General features: G+C 38.1%; 1 protein-coding gene across 9 annotated transcripts in view; it reads right to left on the reverse strand.

Annotated features, from left to right (window-relative positions):
- SIRAL1 (SIR2 antiphage like 1) overlaps window positions 1–14,450 on the reverse strand; it is a 47,721-nt gene that overhangs the window by 8,683 nt on the left and 24,588 nt on the right. For 6 of the 9 annotated variants that reach the window (XM_088800848.1, XM_088800845.1, XM_019710429.3 and 3 more), the window contains exons 2-4: window positions 14,036–14,163; window positions 12,962–13,054; window positions 9,059–9,311 (exon numbers count right to left, since the gene is read on the reverse strand). In XM_088800848.1, coding sequence (XP_088656974.1) covers window positions 9,059–9,311; window positions 12,962–13,054; window positions 14,036–14,046 — 357 coding nt within the window. In that variant the 5' untranslated portion in view covers window positions 14,047–14,163. The remainder of the gene's footprint in view (window positions 1–9,058; window positions 9,312–12,961; window positions 13,055–14,035; window positions 14,164–14,450) is intronic. The other 3 variants (XM_074321286.2, XM_074321284.2, XM_019710430.3) reach the window with 1 other exon arrangement.

Genomic DNA, 14,450 nt, shown 5'->3' on the forward strand with positions numbered 1-14,450 from the left:
ATGCGCAGCACACAGCAAGTGCTCAGCATTATTATGTCACAAGCTCTCTAAATAGGCATTTAAAAAAAAATTACTATTTTTTTTATTGGGGAAGGGGAACAGGACTTTTATTGGGGAACAGTGTATATTTCCAGGACATTTTACAAGTTGTTGTCCTTTCAATCTTAGTTGTGGAGGGCGCAGCTCAGCTCCAGATCCAGTTACCGTTGTTAGTTGTAGGGGGTGCAGCCCACCATCCCTTGTGGGAGTTGAACCAGCAACCTTGTGGTTGAGAGGACGAGCTCCAACCAACTGAGCCGTCTGGGAGCTCAGCTGCAGCTCAGCTCAAGGTGCCGTGTTCAATCTTAGTTGCAGGGGGCAGAGCCCACCATCCCTTGTGGGACTCGACGAGTCGAACTGGCAACCTTGTGGTTGAGAGCCCACTGGCCCATGTGGGAATCGAACCGGCAGCCTTTGGAGTTAGGAGCATGGAGCTCTAACCGCCTGAGCCACCGGGCCGGCCCCTAAATAGGCATTTTTATAGAATGAAGAAAATGGGCATAGCCAGGAAATGTAAGATACTATGAGAACTAAAAGAATCCTGGGTAATAAAGCACAGCACCAATTACCCTCTAATTAGGCCTCAGGCAAGAAGACAACACGTGCTTTCATTAAACTAACTCGGAAATAACTAATAAAAGACACCCCTAAATGTGGCTTAGCATCTCTTTTTCTAATCCTAGATGCTTTTAACAGATGCTTATGGATTTGGATGCTTATGCTATGGATGTTATAGAAAACTGCTTACCTTCCCCCTGCCTGTTTATTCCCTTACATAACTCAGCAATTTGTTTACAGGTTTGCTAGGAAGAATACTTAGCACTTAATAAAGACCATCTAAAACCTGCATTTTGCAACTGTGAAAAATTACCAAACACTAGTCAGTTCTAAATAGACTCCCTATTTCTTAACATATGGTTTATTTAAATAACTCATTTCCCTGGACTCATTTTGAATGTATGTATGTATCTCTGAGGACTAATGAGGACATGCCATACCCACCGCAGGTGGGAAGTTGGCTTATAACTTAAATGACAAAGTGGCTTCTGAGACAAAAGGAACTTGAAAGGCAAAGGAACTGTAATGTGCTATAAAAAGTATCTGCTCCCTGTCCTATTCCTGCAATACCATTTCATTAGACGATATCAGAGCAAGAACTAGTTCTTAAAGGGTCCAATAGTCCCCATTCAAACTCCAAGTAACTGCGAGACAGTAGATAATCAGCAACATCTGTTTTTCTTCAACGTGATCCCCCGCCTTCCTGGTTTCCTCTGCACATCTTTCTAAAAGGGCAATGCTCAGATAAAGATAAAGATTTGTTACCATGGAACCATGGAAGCAGATTCATAAAACACACTTTAATTTGCCAAATTCTGTTCCTCATTTTTCAAAGTATTTTATAAAATTATCAATTCTTTTTACCTACCAAGTGGTAACTATTTTCACAGTAGGAAAATGAGAGCAGAGGTGAAACAGTACCTCTGCCTGAGGGTGACACGCTGTTCCATGCTACATCTGCTACCAGACAGGCTCTTCACTGTAACCTGTGGTCAGGGGGCTCAAAGATGCTTTTCTAGTGTGCAATAAATAGTACGGCCCATAATTTGTGTGGCTAAGAATGTGGGTGATGTATTTAAACTTCTGTCCATTCTCTTTACATAAGGGCATAAATAATTCCATCACAAATTAGCAGCCCACGGGCAATCAACGGGGGACTCTAACACTTAATCAGAATGAATAATCTGATGGGAAATCAACAGTGAAGAATTCATAACCTCAATTACTGAATTTTACTACATACTAGTGAATGAGTGCCAGGTACTTTTCTAGATTCATTATATAGTGCCTCTTTAATGTCTTTAAAATTATAACCCATTTACCCTACAATTTTAAAATTCCATTCTGGGAATAAATCCCACAGATATAATTGCAAACAAATGAAATGACATATACACAGTTGTCACTGCTCTGTTACCTACCATGTTTCCCCGAAAATAAGACCTAGCTGGACAATCAGCTCTAATCCATCTTTTGGAGCAAAAATTAATATAAGACCCGGTCTTATTTTACTACAACATGAGACCCGGTCTTATATAATGTAAGACCAGGTCTCATAATAATTTTTGCTCCAAAAGACGCATTAGAGCTGATTGTCCAGTTAGGTCTTATTTTTGGGGAAACAGGGTCTAACAGTAAAAGACTGGAAACAAGCCAAGTATCCACATACAGGAGACTGGTATGGAACGACCTCCAGGATATAATGTTAAGACAAACAAACAAGGTGCAAGAACAGTGTGTCTAGAATGCTACCTGTTGACACGGGGGATAATGGTAGTGAGAGAAGAATACATAGAGTCCTATTCGCTTGTTTTTGGTTTTTTGGGGTTTTTTTTTGCAAAAAAGAACACTGGAAGGATACTCAAAACGCTATTAAGAGTGGTGACCTATGGGGGTGAGTTTGGGGAGTAGAGGCAGACAAAGATACGAGTGGGAGTGAGAGGTCCATAAACCTTTTCAATGTTCATTTTGATTTCTGCAATGTGTGTAAGCAGCACCTAATCAAAAAAGCAAAACGAAGTTTAAAATTAAATAAAGAATATGGTTATTTTGAGAACGTCCTTTTGTGTTTTATAACTTCCTTCTGATTCATACACAGTTACATAACGCTATATTCCAACACCAGTTTAATCATTACACACACAGATTAAAACGCCTGGTATACAATCAGCTAATCATGGGTGTGGAATATGTTTTCTTGCTTCTATTAAGAAAAGACATACAAAAGGGTAAAACCTGGAAATAAATGTCATGAGTCGCTTATTTTAGCTAACTATCTTTCAGTCCTATTTCTTGAAGTTATTACATCTTGCGTGTTAACATAGGAAGGAATGAGGCTTTTATAGCTGGACTGATTTCCTCAGACTTAAAAATGAATGTTTTTCTCTCTTGAAGCAGGTGACCCTAGAACTAAATTTCCCACCAATGGCTTCTCTAAATCAAGGCAAAGGAATGAAAACAAACAAGGAAGTTCCCTGGTCAAAAGGAAATGCCGACCTCCCACACAACTTCAACTGACATTTTCTCATTCATTGCAAACAGTGAACTGAATCCATTGCTACTTCATTTCCTTCTACACTGGAACTCTCATCTTTCTGACTCCAGATACAGTAAAAACAATACCAATCCTGACTTTCACCAAGGTTATTAACATTTATAGCGCGTTTACTATGTGCCAGACACTTTATATACATTGTCTCACTGATTCTTCACAAAACCCCAGGAGGTAAGTAGTAGTACTCCAGTTTTACAGGTGCAGAACAGATTCTGAGGCGAAGTGATGTGCCCAGGGTCTCATCAGCACTGCACACACATAAAAGTAACACGAAGAGTGTACGAAAACGACACGCACCCATCGTCAGACTGAACCATGACCACACACGGCCAATCTTGTTTCACTTAAGCTCCTCACCCATCACACTCCTTCCCCCTCAGTGAATTTTTCTGAAGCAATTCCCAGGCATTTTATCATTTCATTCAGATACTTCAACAGGTTCCCTCAAAGATAAGGGCTCCCTTTACATATAAAAGAAAACATCAGTTGCAACACCACTATCATACCTTAAAATACGCAGTATTATTAATTCCTTAATATCAAATACTCAGATAATGTTCAAATTTCCCAGATGCCTCTGTCTCTTTTTAAAAGCCTTTGTGTTGCCTGCATAGTTTTCTTACATATCCTCTATTGGAATGTTTTTCAAAACGTGGCCCACGGACCCCCTGGGTCCCTAAGATTCTTTAAGGGGTCTGCAAAGTCAAAATTATGTTCATAATAACATTACGGTAACATTTGTCTTTTAAATTGTGTTTATATTTGCATTGACGATGCAAAGGCAATGATGGGTAAAACTGCTGGTGCCTCATGTGAATGAAAATGGGGCTATGCAATAATACTGACAAGCTCAGGGGGGTCACGCGGCAGGCCTGACAAGCTCAGAAACCAAAAGTAACCACAAAGGATGGTTTGTCTGATCACAAATTCCTAACTGGGCAGGTTACAGCAAGTAGTCATGTCCCAGGCCCATAGCTTCCTTAGCAAAGGTCAATGTTTATCTTAAGTCAGCTGTATCCACTGTTCCTATGCATCTAGGATAACGTATCTTTGAAAGGTCAGAGTAGTTTTCTTTTCCCACCCATCAAAGGCACAACCCAAGGGACCAACCACTGGCACCAGAGCACAAGACCACAGAATCTCACTGTTATCTTGTTCCCTGCATACTATCTGTGTGCTGTAAACGTTAATTATTAACTACCCTGTACCCACCAATGTAAAAGAAGTACGTGTTTCTCTCTCCATTTTGCCTTTTATCCTAGAGATTTTCCTGCTTTGCTTTCTCCCACCTCCTTAATCTACCATCATTGGATTTCATGTACTTTCCTTATGTCTCCTCCTTTGATCCTAATGTATAAAATAAGCTGTAAAATTGCTATTCTCCAGAGCATTTGCAATCTTGCTCCCTGGTATATGTCGTCAGTTTGGCTCAAGTAAACTCATAAAAATTCTCCACAGGTTTGGACATTTCTTAGGTCGACATTAGCATGAGACAGCAAACCAAGCTGTGCCAGTTATCACTGTATTCTTCGTTACCAAGACTTTTGGTAAGAAAAAGATGCCACTTTCACTTAAGAATGTCCTTAATGAAGCAGTACAAATTAATTGTATTAAATCTTGACTCTTGAATACATGTCCTTTTAATATTCTGCGTAAATAAACAGGAAATATGTGAAGCACTTCTGCTGTATCATGAAGTATGGTGGCTGTCTCGAGGCAAAACACTTGTGTGATTATTGGAGTTGTAAGCTGAACTTGCCACCTTTTTCCCACAAACATCATTTTTCCTTGAGTGACTGACAAACTTCGGTTATTCAGATTTGGATATTCTCATGCATTTTCTCAAAAATGAATGAAGGGGGCTGGCCCAGTGGCTCAGGCGGTTAGAGCTCCAGGCTCCTAACTCTGAAGGCTGCCGGTTCGATTCCCACATGGGCCAGTGGGCTCTCAACCACAAAGTGTGCCAGTTCAATTCCTCGAGTCCCGCAAGGGATGGTGGGCTCTGCCCCCTGGAACTAAGATTGAACACGGCACCTTGAGCTGAGCTGCCGCTGAGCTCCTGGATGGCTGTTGGTTGGAGCGCATCCTTTCACCCACAAAGGTTGAAGGTTCGACTCCCGCAAGGGATGGTGGGCTGCGCCCCCTGCAACTAGCAATGGCAACTGGACCTTGGACCTGGAGCTGAGCGGCGCCCTCCTCAACTAAGACTGAAAGGACAACAACTTGAAGCTGAACGGCACCCTCCACAACTAAGATTGAAAGGACAACAACTTGACTTGGAAAAAAGTCCTGGAAGTACACACTGTTCCCCAATAAAGTCCTGTTACCCTTCCCCAATAAAATCTTGGAAAAAAAAAAAAAAAAGAATGAAGCGAGCCTGTCATTTTGAGGAAAACAACAATTGATTGCTGCCAGTTGTCGATGAAATCAGAGTTTTCAAGCAAAAATCAACACTTTTTGAAAACTTTTATGAGCTTGACAGCTTCCAAACACCTTTTCGTGATGAGACTGGAAGTGATATTAATGAATGCATTTTTGATTGTGTAGTTAAACGCATCAACACCTGTAACATATGTACGCTCAGTGAACCAGTCTTTTCCAAATGATCAAAACATGATGTCACAAAATCATGCACGAGTAAAAGACTCATTCTAAGTGCAAGATGGATCAATGGAATTTATTTAATACATTAGAATAGGAAAAGTTCAAATTTCATTATTACCATTAATAAGGACAAAATTAGATCTCAGATTCCATATTGCTCTTAATCTTTAGGAAGCCACCACTTCCTGAATTTTTGGTGTAGTATCAACAAAGAATATCTACAATTACCAAAAAAGACTTAAAATACTTCGCTCTTTTTCAACTATGTAACTATGACAACTGATTTTTTTCCATATATTTAAACCAAACCAACACTGATATAACAGACTGACTATAAAAAGCAGATATGAGAATCCAACTGTTTTCTATTAAGCCAGGTATTAAAGAGATTTGCAAAAATGTGAAACACAACCACTCTTCTCAGGAATTTATTTTTGTTTTGGAAAATAGAATTATTTTTCATAAACAGTTATGTTAACATATAATAGATTTATTATTGTTGCTTTAAAATAAATATTTAAAAAATTTCTGTTTTAATTTTTAATAGTGAGTACTGATAAATACAACCCACATAAACAAAAGCTGCTTGAGATTCTCAATAATTTTTTAGATGTAAAGGAGTATGGAGACCAAAAAGTTTAATAATTGCTACTCTATTGGAACTGACATTATTCCACAACTTTCCAGTTAATAATAAATTATCCACAGATAATGTGTGATTCCAGTTTGATGTATTTGGTTGGTACACATTTATTGACACCGACTTTAAACCTTCTCATTACTTTCAATCATAACTAACCCAAACTAGCAAAGTTATGTTTTCTATTTTCAGGAGACTGTTTGAATGGATTAATGAGGGCCACTGCCAAGGTGACAGGGTGGCACAGCAACACTGCAGTTTGAAACAGGACTTCTTCACCTTCACTAGTCTTCCTGGACTGAGACAGTACTTTTTCCCCACAAGCTCTTTCTTTTCTTTCTTTTTCCCCCCCAGAAAAATAACATTTTTATTAATAAACTGGCTGAAACACCTCTTTAATACTTTTCCCTTACATTTTTTGGCTATATAGTCTTGAATTATCTTTCATATGACAATAATTTTGTAAATTTTTTGGACATTAAAAAAAAGTGTTTTCTTTCCTCCTTGCTCTCAAGTGTACTTTATCAGATATTAAATAGGCCCTCTCACTTTCTATTGATGAGTGTTCGAATCATACACCTTTTCCATCCTTTTAACATTATTTTTAACGGCTTTGAGATATGATGCACTTTAAATATACACAATTCCCCTATTTGATGCGTACAATTCAATGATTATTTGTAGATTCACAGACATGTGCAACTGGCACCACAGTCAATTTTAGAACATTTTTATCATCTCAAAAAGAAACCCCATACCCTTTAACTATCACCCTCTGCCCTCCATTGCTGCTCCAGCCCTAGGCAACTACTTTCTGTCTAACAGATTTCCCTGTCCTGGACATTTCCTCCCAATGGGATCATCTAATACGTTGTCTTTTATAACTGGCTTCCACTTAGCATAATGGGTTCACTCATGTTGCAGCACGTATCTGTACTTAATTCCTTCTTATTGTCAAGTAATGGTCTATTGTGTGAATGTGCCACATTTTGTTTATCCACTTGACAGCTGATGGACATTTTGGTTATTTCCACCTTTTGGCTATTATGCTATAATGCTATAAATATTCATTTATACGTTTTTGGATGAAAACAGGTTTTCATCTCTCTTGGGTATGTATCTAGAAGTGGATGTTGGGTCATATACTAACTCTATACTAATTGTTTGAGGAACTGCCAGACTGTGCTGAAGTTCCTCAAACAATTGTCTGCACTGTTTTGCAGTCCCAGCAGTGTGTGCAGGTTCCAACTCCTCCACGTTCTTGCCAATACTTATTAACTGACTTTTTTGAGTCTACTCATCCTAGTGGTATCTCACATGGTTTCTATGTACATTTTTCTAATAACTAACAATGTTGAGCATCTTTTCATGTACTCATTGGCCATTTGTATATCTTCCTTGGAGAAATGTCTATTCAAATCCTTTGCCACTTTTAAATTGGATTATTGGCCTTTTTATTGCAAAGTTGCAACAGTTCTTTATGTAGCCTGGATAATACACCCTTATCAGATTTATGAATTGCTAATATTTTTTCCCATTCTGAAGCTACCTTTTCACTTCTTGGTAGTGTTCTTTGACCCTAACAGGTTTTAACTTTGGTGAAGTGTTTTATCTCTTTTTTCCTTTGTTACATGTGCTTTTGGTGTTATGTTTAAAAAATGACTCCTAGATCCAAGGTCATGAAACTTTAATCCTATGTTTTCTTCTAAGAGTTTTACAGTTTTAGCTCTTATATTTAAGCCTTTAATCCATTTTGAGTTAATTTTTTTATGTGGTATGAGGTGGAGGCCCCAGGAGCTCTTTAAAGCCTATTAATTCTTTACATTGTTCTAGGTTAGTAACAGTTTATATCAATTAAGAGGAAGTAAAAGGCCCTAAGTTTCTAAAATGAGGCATGAACCAGAAGGAAATTACTTTTAAATACCTATTTTTTAAGGAATAAGAGTTACATATTTTTTTTCAAGTGCACTTGACTTACTAAGATTTACAATATGCTTTGGCTACTCTATTATTTCCAGATATTTCTTAAGCAAATCCTGATTTTTAAGACATTTTTACGATAAAACAAGACAAGGAGGCCTTTTAGCTATTAGGGAATTGGTATCCAATTCAGTTTGATAAAGCAAGATGGGGAGGAGGGTTATCACTTTGTGAGGGATATAAACGTCTAACTATTACATTGTTTTATACACCTGAAACTAATAATAATAAAAGAAAAGCAAGACAGAATTCCTTATAAATATTTGGAGTGATTGCCTTTAAAAGGAACATTAAAAGCTTGTGTTGCTTCATCCATAAAATGATAAGAATTATCTGTAATCTTTCTGAGGTTCCCTAAAAGGAATGGCTGCCAGTGAACACAGCTTTTATAGTAGTGGGTACAGAATAAAGTAAATTCAAAATGCAATGCTAATGGAACAGTGGTTTCATTTATGTACACATAAAGGCCTCATATCTCTCTCCCCCCTCCACCCTTGCACCCCTCTGTCTCTCTCCCTCTCCCTGAAATGGAGTCAAGATGACTACCCTGAACAGGTCCATAAACAGACATTTTACAGAAGAGGTAAATGCTATGCAAATCTACACGCTACAAATGAATATCCTGATTACATTCAGCATGTATGTGATGGGTTTTAGGAAATTTCAAATGGCAGAGTACTCACAGGAGAGAGTTTCTGGATAAGGTCATGGGCGACGTGGACAAGATTCTTGTCTTCATGGAGACATTTCTGAAATTTTTTGCTCTCCTCATCTTCTAGAAGATCAAACTCAATGGCAGCATCCAGTAAGGCCTGAATTAACCCCTTCCAGGATTTCAGAGCTGGAACCTGAGGTGCGACTGCAGCACTAATGCCTGTTCCAATCACCAGAACCAGTTCCCGAGGCTTCTTAGTTTTTAAGCTTGGAAGCAGCTTCCTGAAAAAGTCCAACAAATGAGAGGATGTGGAACATCCAATGGATATGAGGCACAGGGAGAGATTGTCTAACCATAGTGTTCAGCTATAACTTTTATAGCTGCAAAGATGATAAATGCCAGTTTCTGACACCTCTCCAAAGTAGCTTAATCAAAAAGACCAAAATATTGTGCCAGCGCTTGCTGAAAAACAAAGTAATAAATCTATTTCAGGAATCCTAAAAAGTAATCTTAAAATCAAGTTTTCTCCTTCATGGTCCTCTCAATCTAAGAAAACCCACTAATATTAGGAAAAGGTCCAATTATATCAAGGCTCGGATGAATTTTGCTAACTAAGTTGTATTTGAAACCAAGAACGTGTTTGATTTGGATTCCTGAGAGAATAGAACGCCATACAAATTAAATTGCTATTGCTGAGAAACATAAAGCAGGAGATGAAAGACCAATAAAAAAATGTAAGCTCAAATTTTGTGAACACAATTAAAATAGAGCATGACTAAAATTGAGGGGGAGATAGTCAAACACATGGGAAAAAGTCTGCCTTTGGTTTGTTCCAGATATCCTCAGACCAAAAAGAAACAAAAAGTAGCCAAGAGAATTCTGAAAACACAGGAGCCTCACCAACCTAAATAAACAAAGAAATACATACTCAACAGATATGATGAAAAATGAAAAACATTCCTTTCTTACCAGGACAAACACAGACAGAATTCTGTCCTAAAGCTTCTATGTGAGGGCCCATGAGCATAGGTTTTTGTGTTTTGCTTCCCCACCCCCTTATTCTGGAGACTATATTAAAATCTGTTTGAAACATATTTATTTAATTTTTGCTGCATGTTTTTTCTCAAGAAACTGCCTTTTTCTACCTTTTGTCCAAATAATAAAATGAAGAGAAACAGGACCAGCATTTTGGCGTAACTCAAGAACGAACAGTACTTTTAGCCGTGGGAAACCTGGCTTTGGGAAAAACCTCTAGAACTGCCTTCCTCATTACCAGCTCCTGCATTCAGTCATTCAACAAATACGAAAAATGTATAAAGTACCAGACACTACAGTTGCTACTAATGATGTATTTATGAACAGAATGGAGTTCCTAATCTCCAAAGTCTAGTCTACTGGAAAAGACTAATAACGGATATTAGAAGCAAATGAAAAATGAGTTTCAGTTCAAGGGAATCAAGATAGTGAAGCATACACAAATATAAACTCAGAAAATGTCCAGAAGGGTTCATAAGAACTGTAAATCATGGTTAACTGTGAGGATTGGGGAGAAAAAGGATTTTTACTTTTCACCTGATTGTGCTGTACTATTTGAATTTTTTACCGCATACATTATAGAGTTGAGGTACAATTTTCCTAATTTAAGACTTCCAGTTAAAAAAGGAAATATTTAACAGTTGTGTTTCATTTCTGGTTCTTCCTAACACCACTAAAATAATAGTAATTTTTTTAGAAGGCATGAGTTCATGAAAAGCACAATAGGAAAAGATGAGGGCCTAGAACAGAGGTCAACACAATTTTAGAAATTGTAAAGTAAGCAGATTCTCTCTGCAGGAGCTTGGGATTGTCCAGGTACATCTGAAGGCGGAGGGGCAGGTGGGGCCGAAACAGGGGAATTCACTGCAAGGCTGTACTAAGCAGTCAGAGCTCTCAGACTGGAGGCTTGCCTTCCAGAAAGGGTGAGCCAGAGGGTTCTGAATTTGAGAACACTCTGAACAGCTTGGAGGGCGGGGTAAGTAAAAGTCTGCATATGAAATACAAGACTCTCCCCTCCTCTCTTCCCCCAGAAGAAGACTCCCACACACTGGTAGTCAACCTTATACCTGCACCCCATCCCCCATTCAGTCAGCAGATGAGAAGATTCCTCTTTGGGGAAAATGGCCAGCACCAGAGAGAAGACTCCCAGCTGCTGATCGGTGGGCGTTCCTCAGCTGGAGAGCCTGTCCCACATTTGACACCCACAGTGAGGCCTATCCGCAACCAAGCCCCTTATGCAATTGTCCAATTGGTTTTGTAGGGTTTTCTCCTAAATATGAGCAGACAAATAAGGGTCAACTCAAATTAGGGCAAAGCCCCAAACCTGAGAGTGTCACCAAAACAACCAGTAGATAGAATGGAACTTGGGAGGAAATGAGACAATAAAGGAAAGAAGAAAAATTGAAAAGAAAACAATGACAGCTTCATATAGACTTTTTTTTTTAAATGGCATCTATGAAACATGAACAGATGTTATAAAAAGAAATGGGCAAACAAAAAGATTTTTTGGCAATTGAAAATATGTAACAGAAATTAAAAATTCATGAAATTGGAAGATAAAACTGAAAAAAATCTCAGAAAGCAGAATTATAAAAACACGACAGAAAAGTATAAGAAAATTAGAGACTTAATCTAGAAAGTCCAATGTCTGAATACCAAGAGTTCTACAAAGACAGAATAGAGAAAAGCTGTAGAAATGTCAGGTTACTGAGAATAAAATAAATCCTTACAAGCTTCTAATGAGAGAAAAATAAGACGTCACGTGATACAAGGGACTGGGAATCAGAATAGAGTGGCTATTATGGCAGGTACACAGCGATGTTAGCAGAGAATGAGCAACGGCTTCAGAATGCTAAGGAAAACGATTTGCTACCTAAAATTCGACACTCAGCCAAATCATCAAATGAATGTAAGTGTATGATGAAGACATCTTCAGGTGGCTCCAAAAGCTTTTCTCCTATGCATCCTCCCTGAAAAAGCTAATGAGGACATTCTTCAGCACAATGAAGGTGTACACCAAAGAAGACCTGAGATCCAGGAAACAGGGGCCAACACAGGAGAGACGTAAAAGGAATTCTCGGGGTGATGGGCAAGGAAAACAGCAAAATCAGCTGAGAGCAACTGTCCAGAGCAGAGTGTCGTCCATAAAACACATGTAACTAGCAAACTGATGTGTGTCAGCATATCAAGGAGACTGACGCTTCTGTCACAGAGTCTGAAGATAAATTGATAGGTACATAGAAAACAAAGCAAACAAACCCCCAAAAAATGAGACAATTTTTAATAACTTGGAGAGAAAAATTGACAAGAAATGTAATAACAACACATACTCATTTCATTTTTGAATACTATTTATACAGTCACATAATGTAAATATTAAAAACCGATTTAACCAAAAAATGTGATCTAAAACATATATATGATGTGGAGGGGGAGGAGCAGTGTGGGGGAGGGTCCACGAGAGCAAGCCTAATTCTACCGTCTCTAATTGGAAATACATAAAACCAAAACACTAAAATATAGCAATATATACACAGTACTTAGAAATATGGATGTAAATATTAGAGAAACATATAAAAAGTTGAAAGTGATTGTCTCTGAGGAGCAATGAAGCCATTGCTCATTCTCTGCTAACATCTCCGTGTACCTGCCATAATAGCTACTCTATTCTGATTTCCAGTCCCTTGTATCACGTGACGTCTTATTTTTCTCTCATTAGTACTCTCTTCAAGTACTGACTTTTAAAATTATGTACATTCATGACCTTGATAAAAAATAAAAATAAAATCCAAAATAAAAACAATTTTTATATACAGGTCAATATTAATTAGTGAAAACAACCGGGGTGTAGGGCCAGTTCATTATCTTTTGTTACCTACCACCTTCCCCTGTTTACCTGGGCTTTTTGGTGGGGGGTGCGCCATCACTGAAGAATCCAAAAATCTCGTCTATATCAGAGGCCTGGCTCCCTGTAGAAGCCATCCAGTTTCTAAAATAGATTAAACACCATGGACCACAATTAGATCTGTAAAATGTACCATTCAAAATAGCACATACATTAAACAGTTTTAATAAGCTGTACACTCTAAAAGTGTTCTAGAGGTATCCCCTGCTTAACAGAAATTCATTAATTAATGAGCAACCCGGACTTAAGGAATTAAATTCATCTAACAAAGTAACCTCAAAATTATGACTTTGCTGCTTCATACTGCCATCTTGCTTCTGTTCCTGACGGTTGCCGCCCCTCCAACCCCCTGCCAAAAAACCCCCCACACCAACTCATATCAATTACTGGCCATCATTTTATGGAACCTAAGAAATACCTGTTACTTTCCATGAGACAGGCTTGGGGAAGACTCAGGAGGATAAAACGACTCACAGATAAACGTGCTAATAGCCCCCAATTACCCATTTACTATCAGCTAGAAAAAAAAAAAATCACTGGGTCAAGAACAATCAACTCTCATTTACTGATTGTTATACATTCCTTGTTGCTGGGCGATTGTGTCCTCATAGGCAATGAGACATGTCTCTCTAGCTAAACACAGAGTGGTCTCAGAGACACTGTGATAAACGGGAAAGGTATCAAGCAGAGATATACGGAATATGACCAATTATGTTCAAGTGATGAGGTAACTAGCAAAAGTAAAAGAACTATTGTGAATTAGAATGAGAACTATAAAGAGAAGTTTTAATTGCTCGAAATTTTAGTAAACTTGCTAAATTTAAGGACCATTAATTCTAAAACAGCAATATTTCAAACAGTATGTGTATACACACAATACAGAAGACAATATGTATGACTAGAGTTTGGGGGATTTTACTATCTTCTATGGTCAAATTTAGAAAGAATGGAATTACTAACAATTATGTGAAGTTTACTGTTTTATTAGAAAGCTTTCTTTACTAAAACATTTTTAAAAGTTTGCTGGTTTAATTTCTCTGGTACATAGAAGGCTCAGTTCCTCACCTCATATGCATCACACACAATGGAATTCTTCTTTAATACCGTAATCATTAGGAATACAGGAGTCACAGAAATGAGTTAGGAAGTAGGCTGTCTTTCTCGTCAAATCTTTGATTCTGTCGGTGAGAAATCTGGGGCTCAGAGAAGACAGCTGAATTATTTAACTCAGTAAACCTTGTCTTAATAATCATCTGAGATACTTGTTAAAAGTGTATGTCCTTAAAAACAGTCCATTAATTTAAAAGACAGTGTATGTTTCTGGGCTCTAATCGAAAATTACTGAACCAGAATCTTCAGGGGATTCTTACGAGGCAAATAGGAAACACCTAAATGAAATCAAACAGCCCAACTCTTTCACTAAATGTAGGACACAGACTAGGCATACTGTATGCTGTCCTCCCTTCCTTTAAGTGTACAC

This window comes from Rhinolophus sinicus, chromosome 9 (assembly GCF_057876585.1).
Source record: "Rhinolophus sinicus isolate RSI-liver-muscle chromosome 9, RSI-T2T, whole genome shotgun sequence".
In the NCBI taxonomy this organism is placed as follows: domain Eukaryota; kingdom Metazoa; phylum Chordata; class Mammalia; order Chiroptera; family Rhinolophidae; genus Rhinolophus; species Rhinolophus sinicus.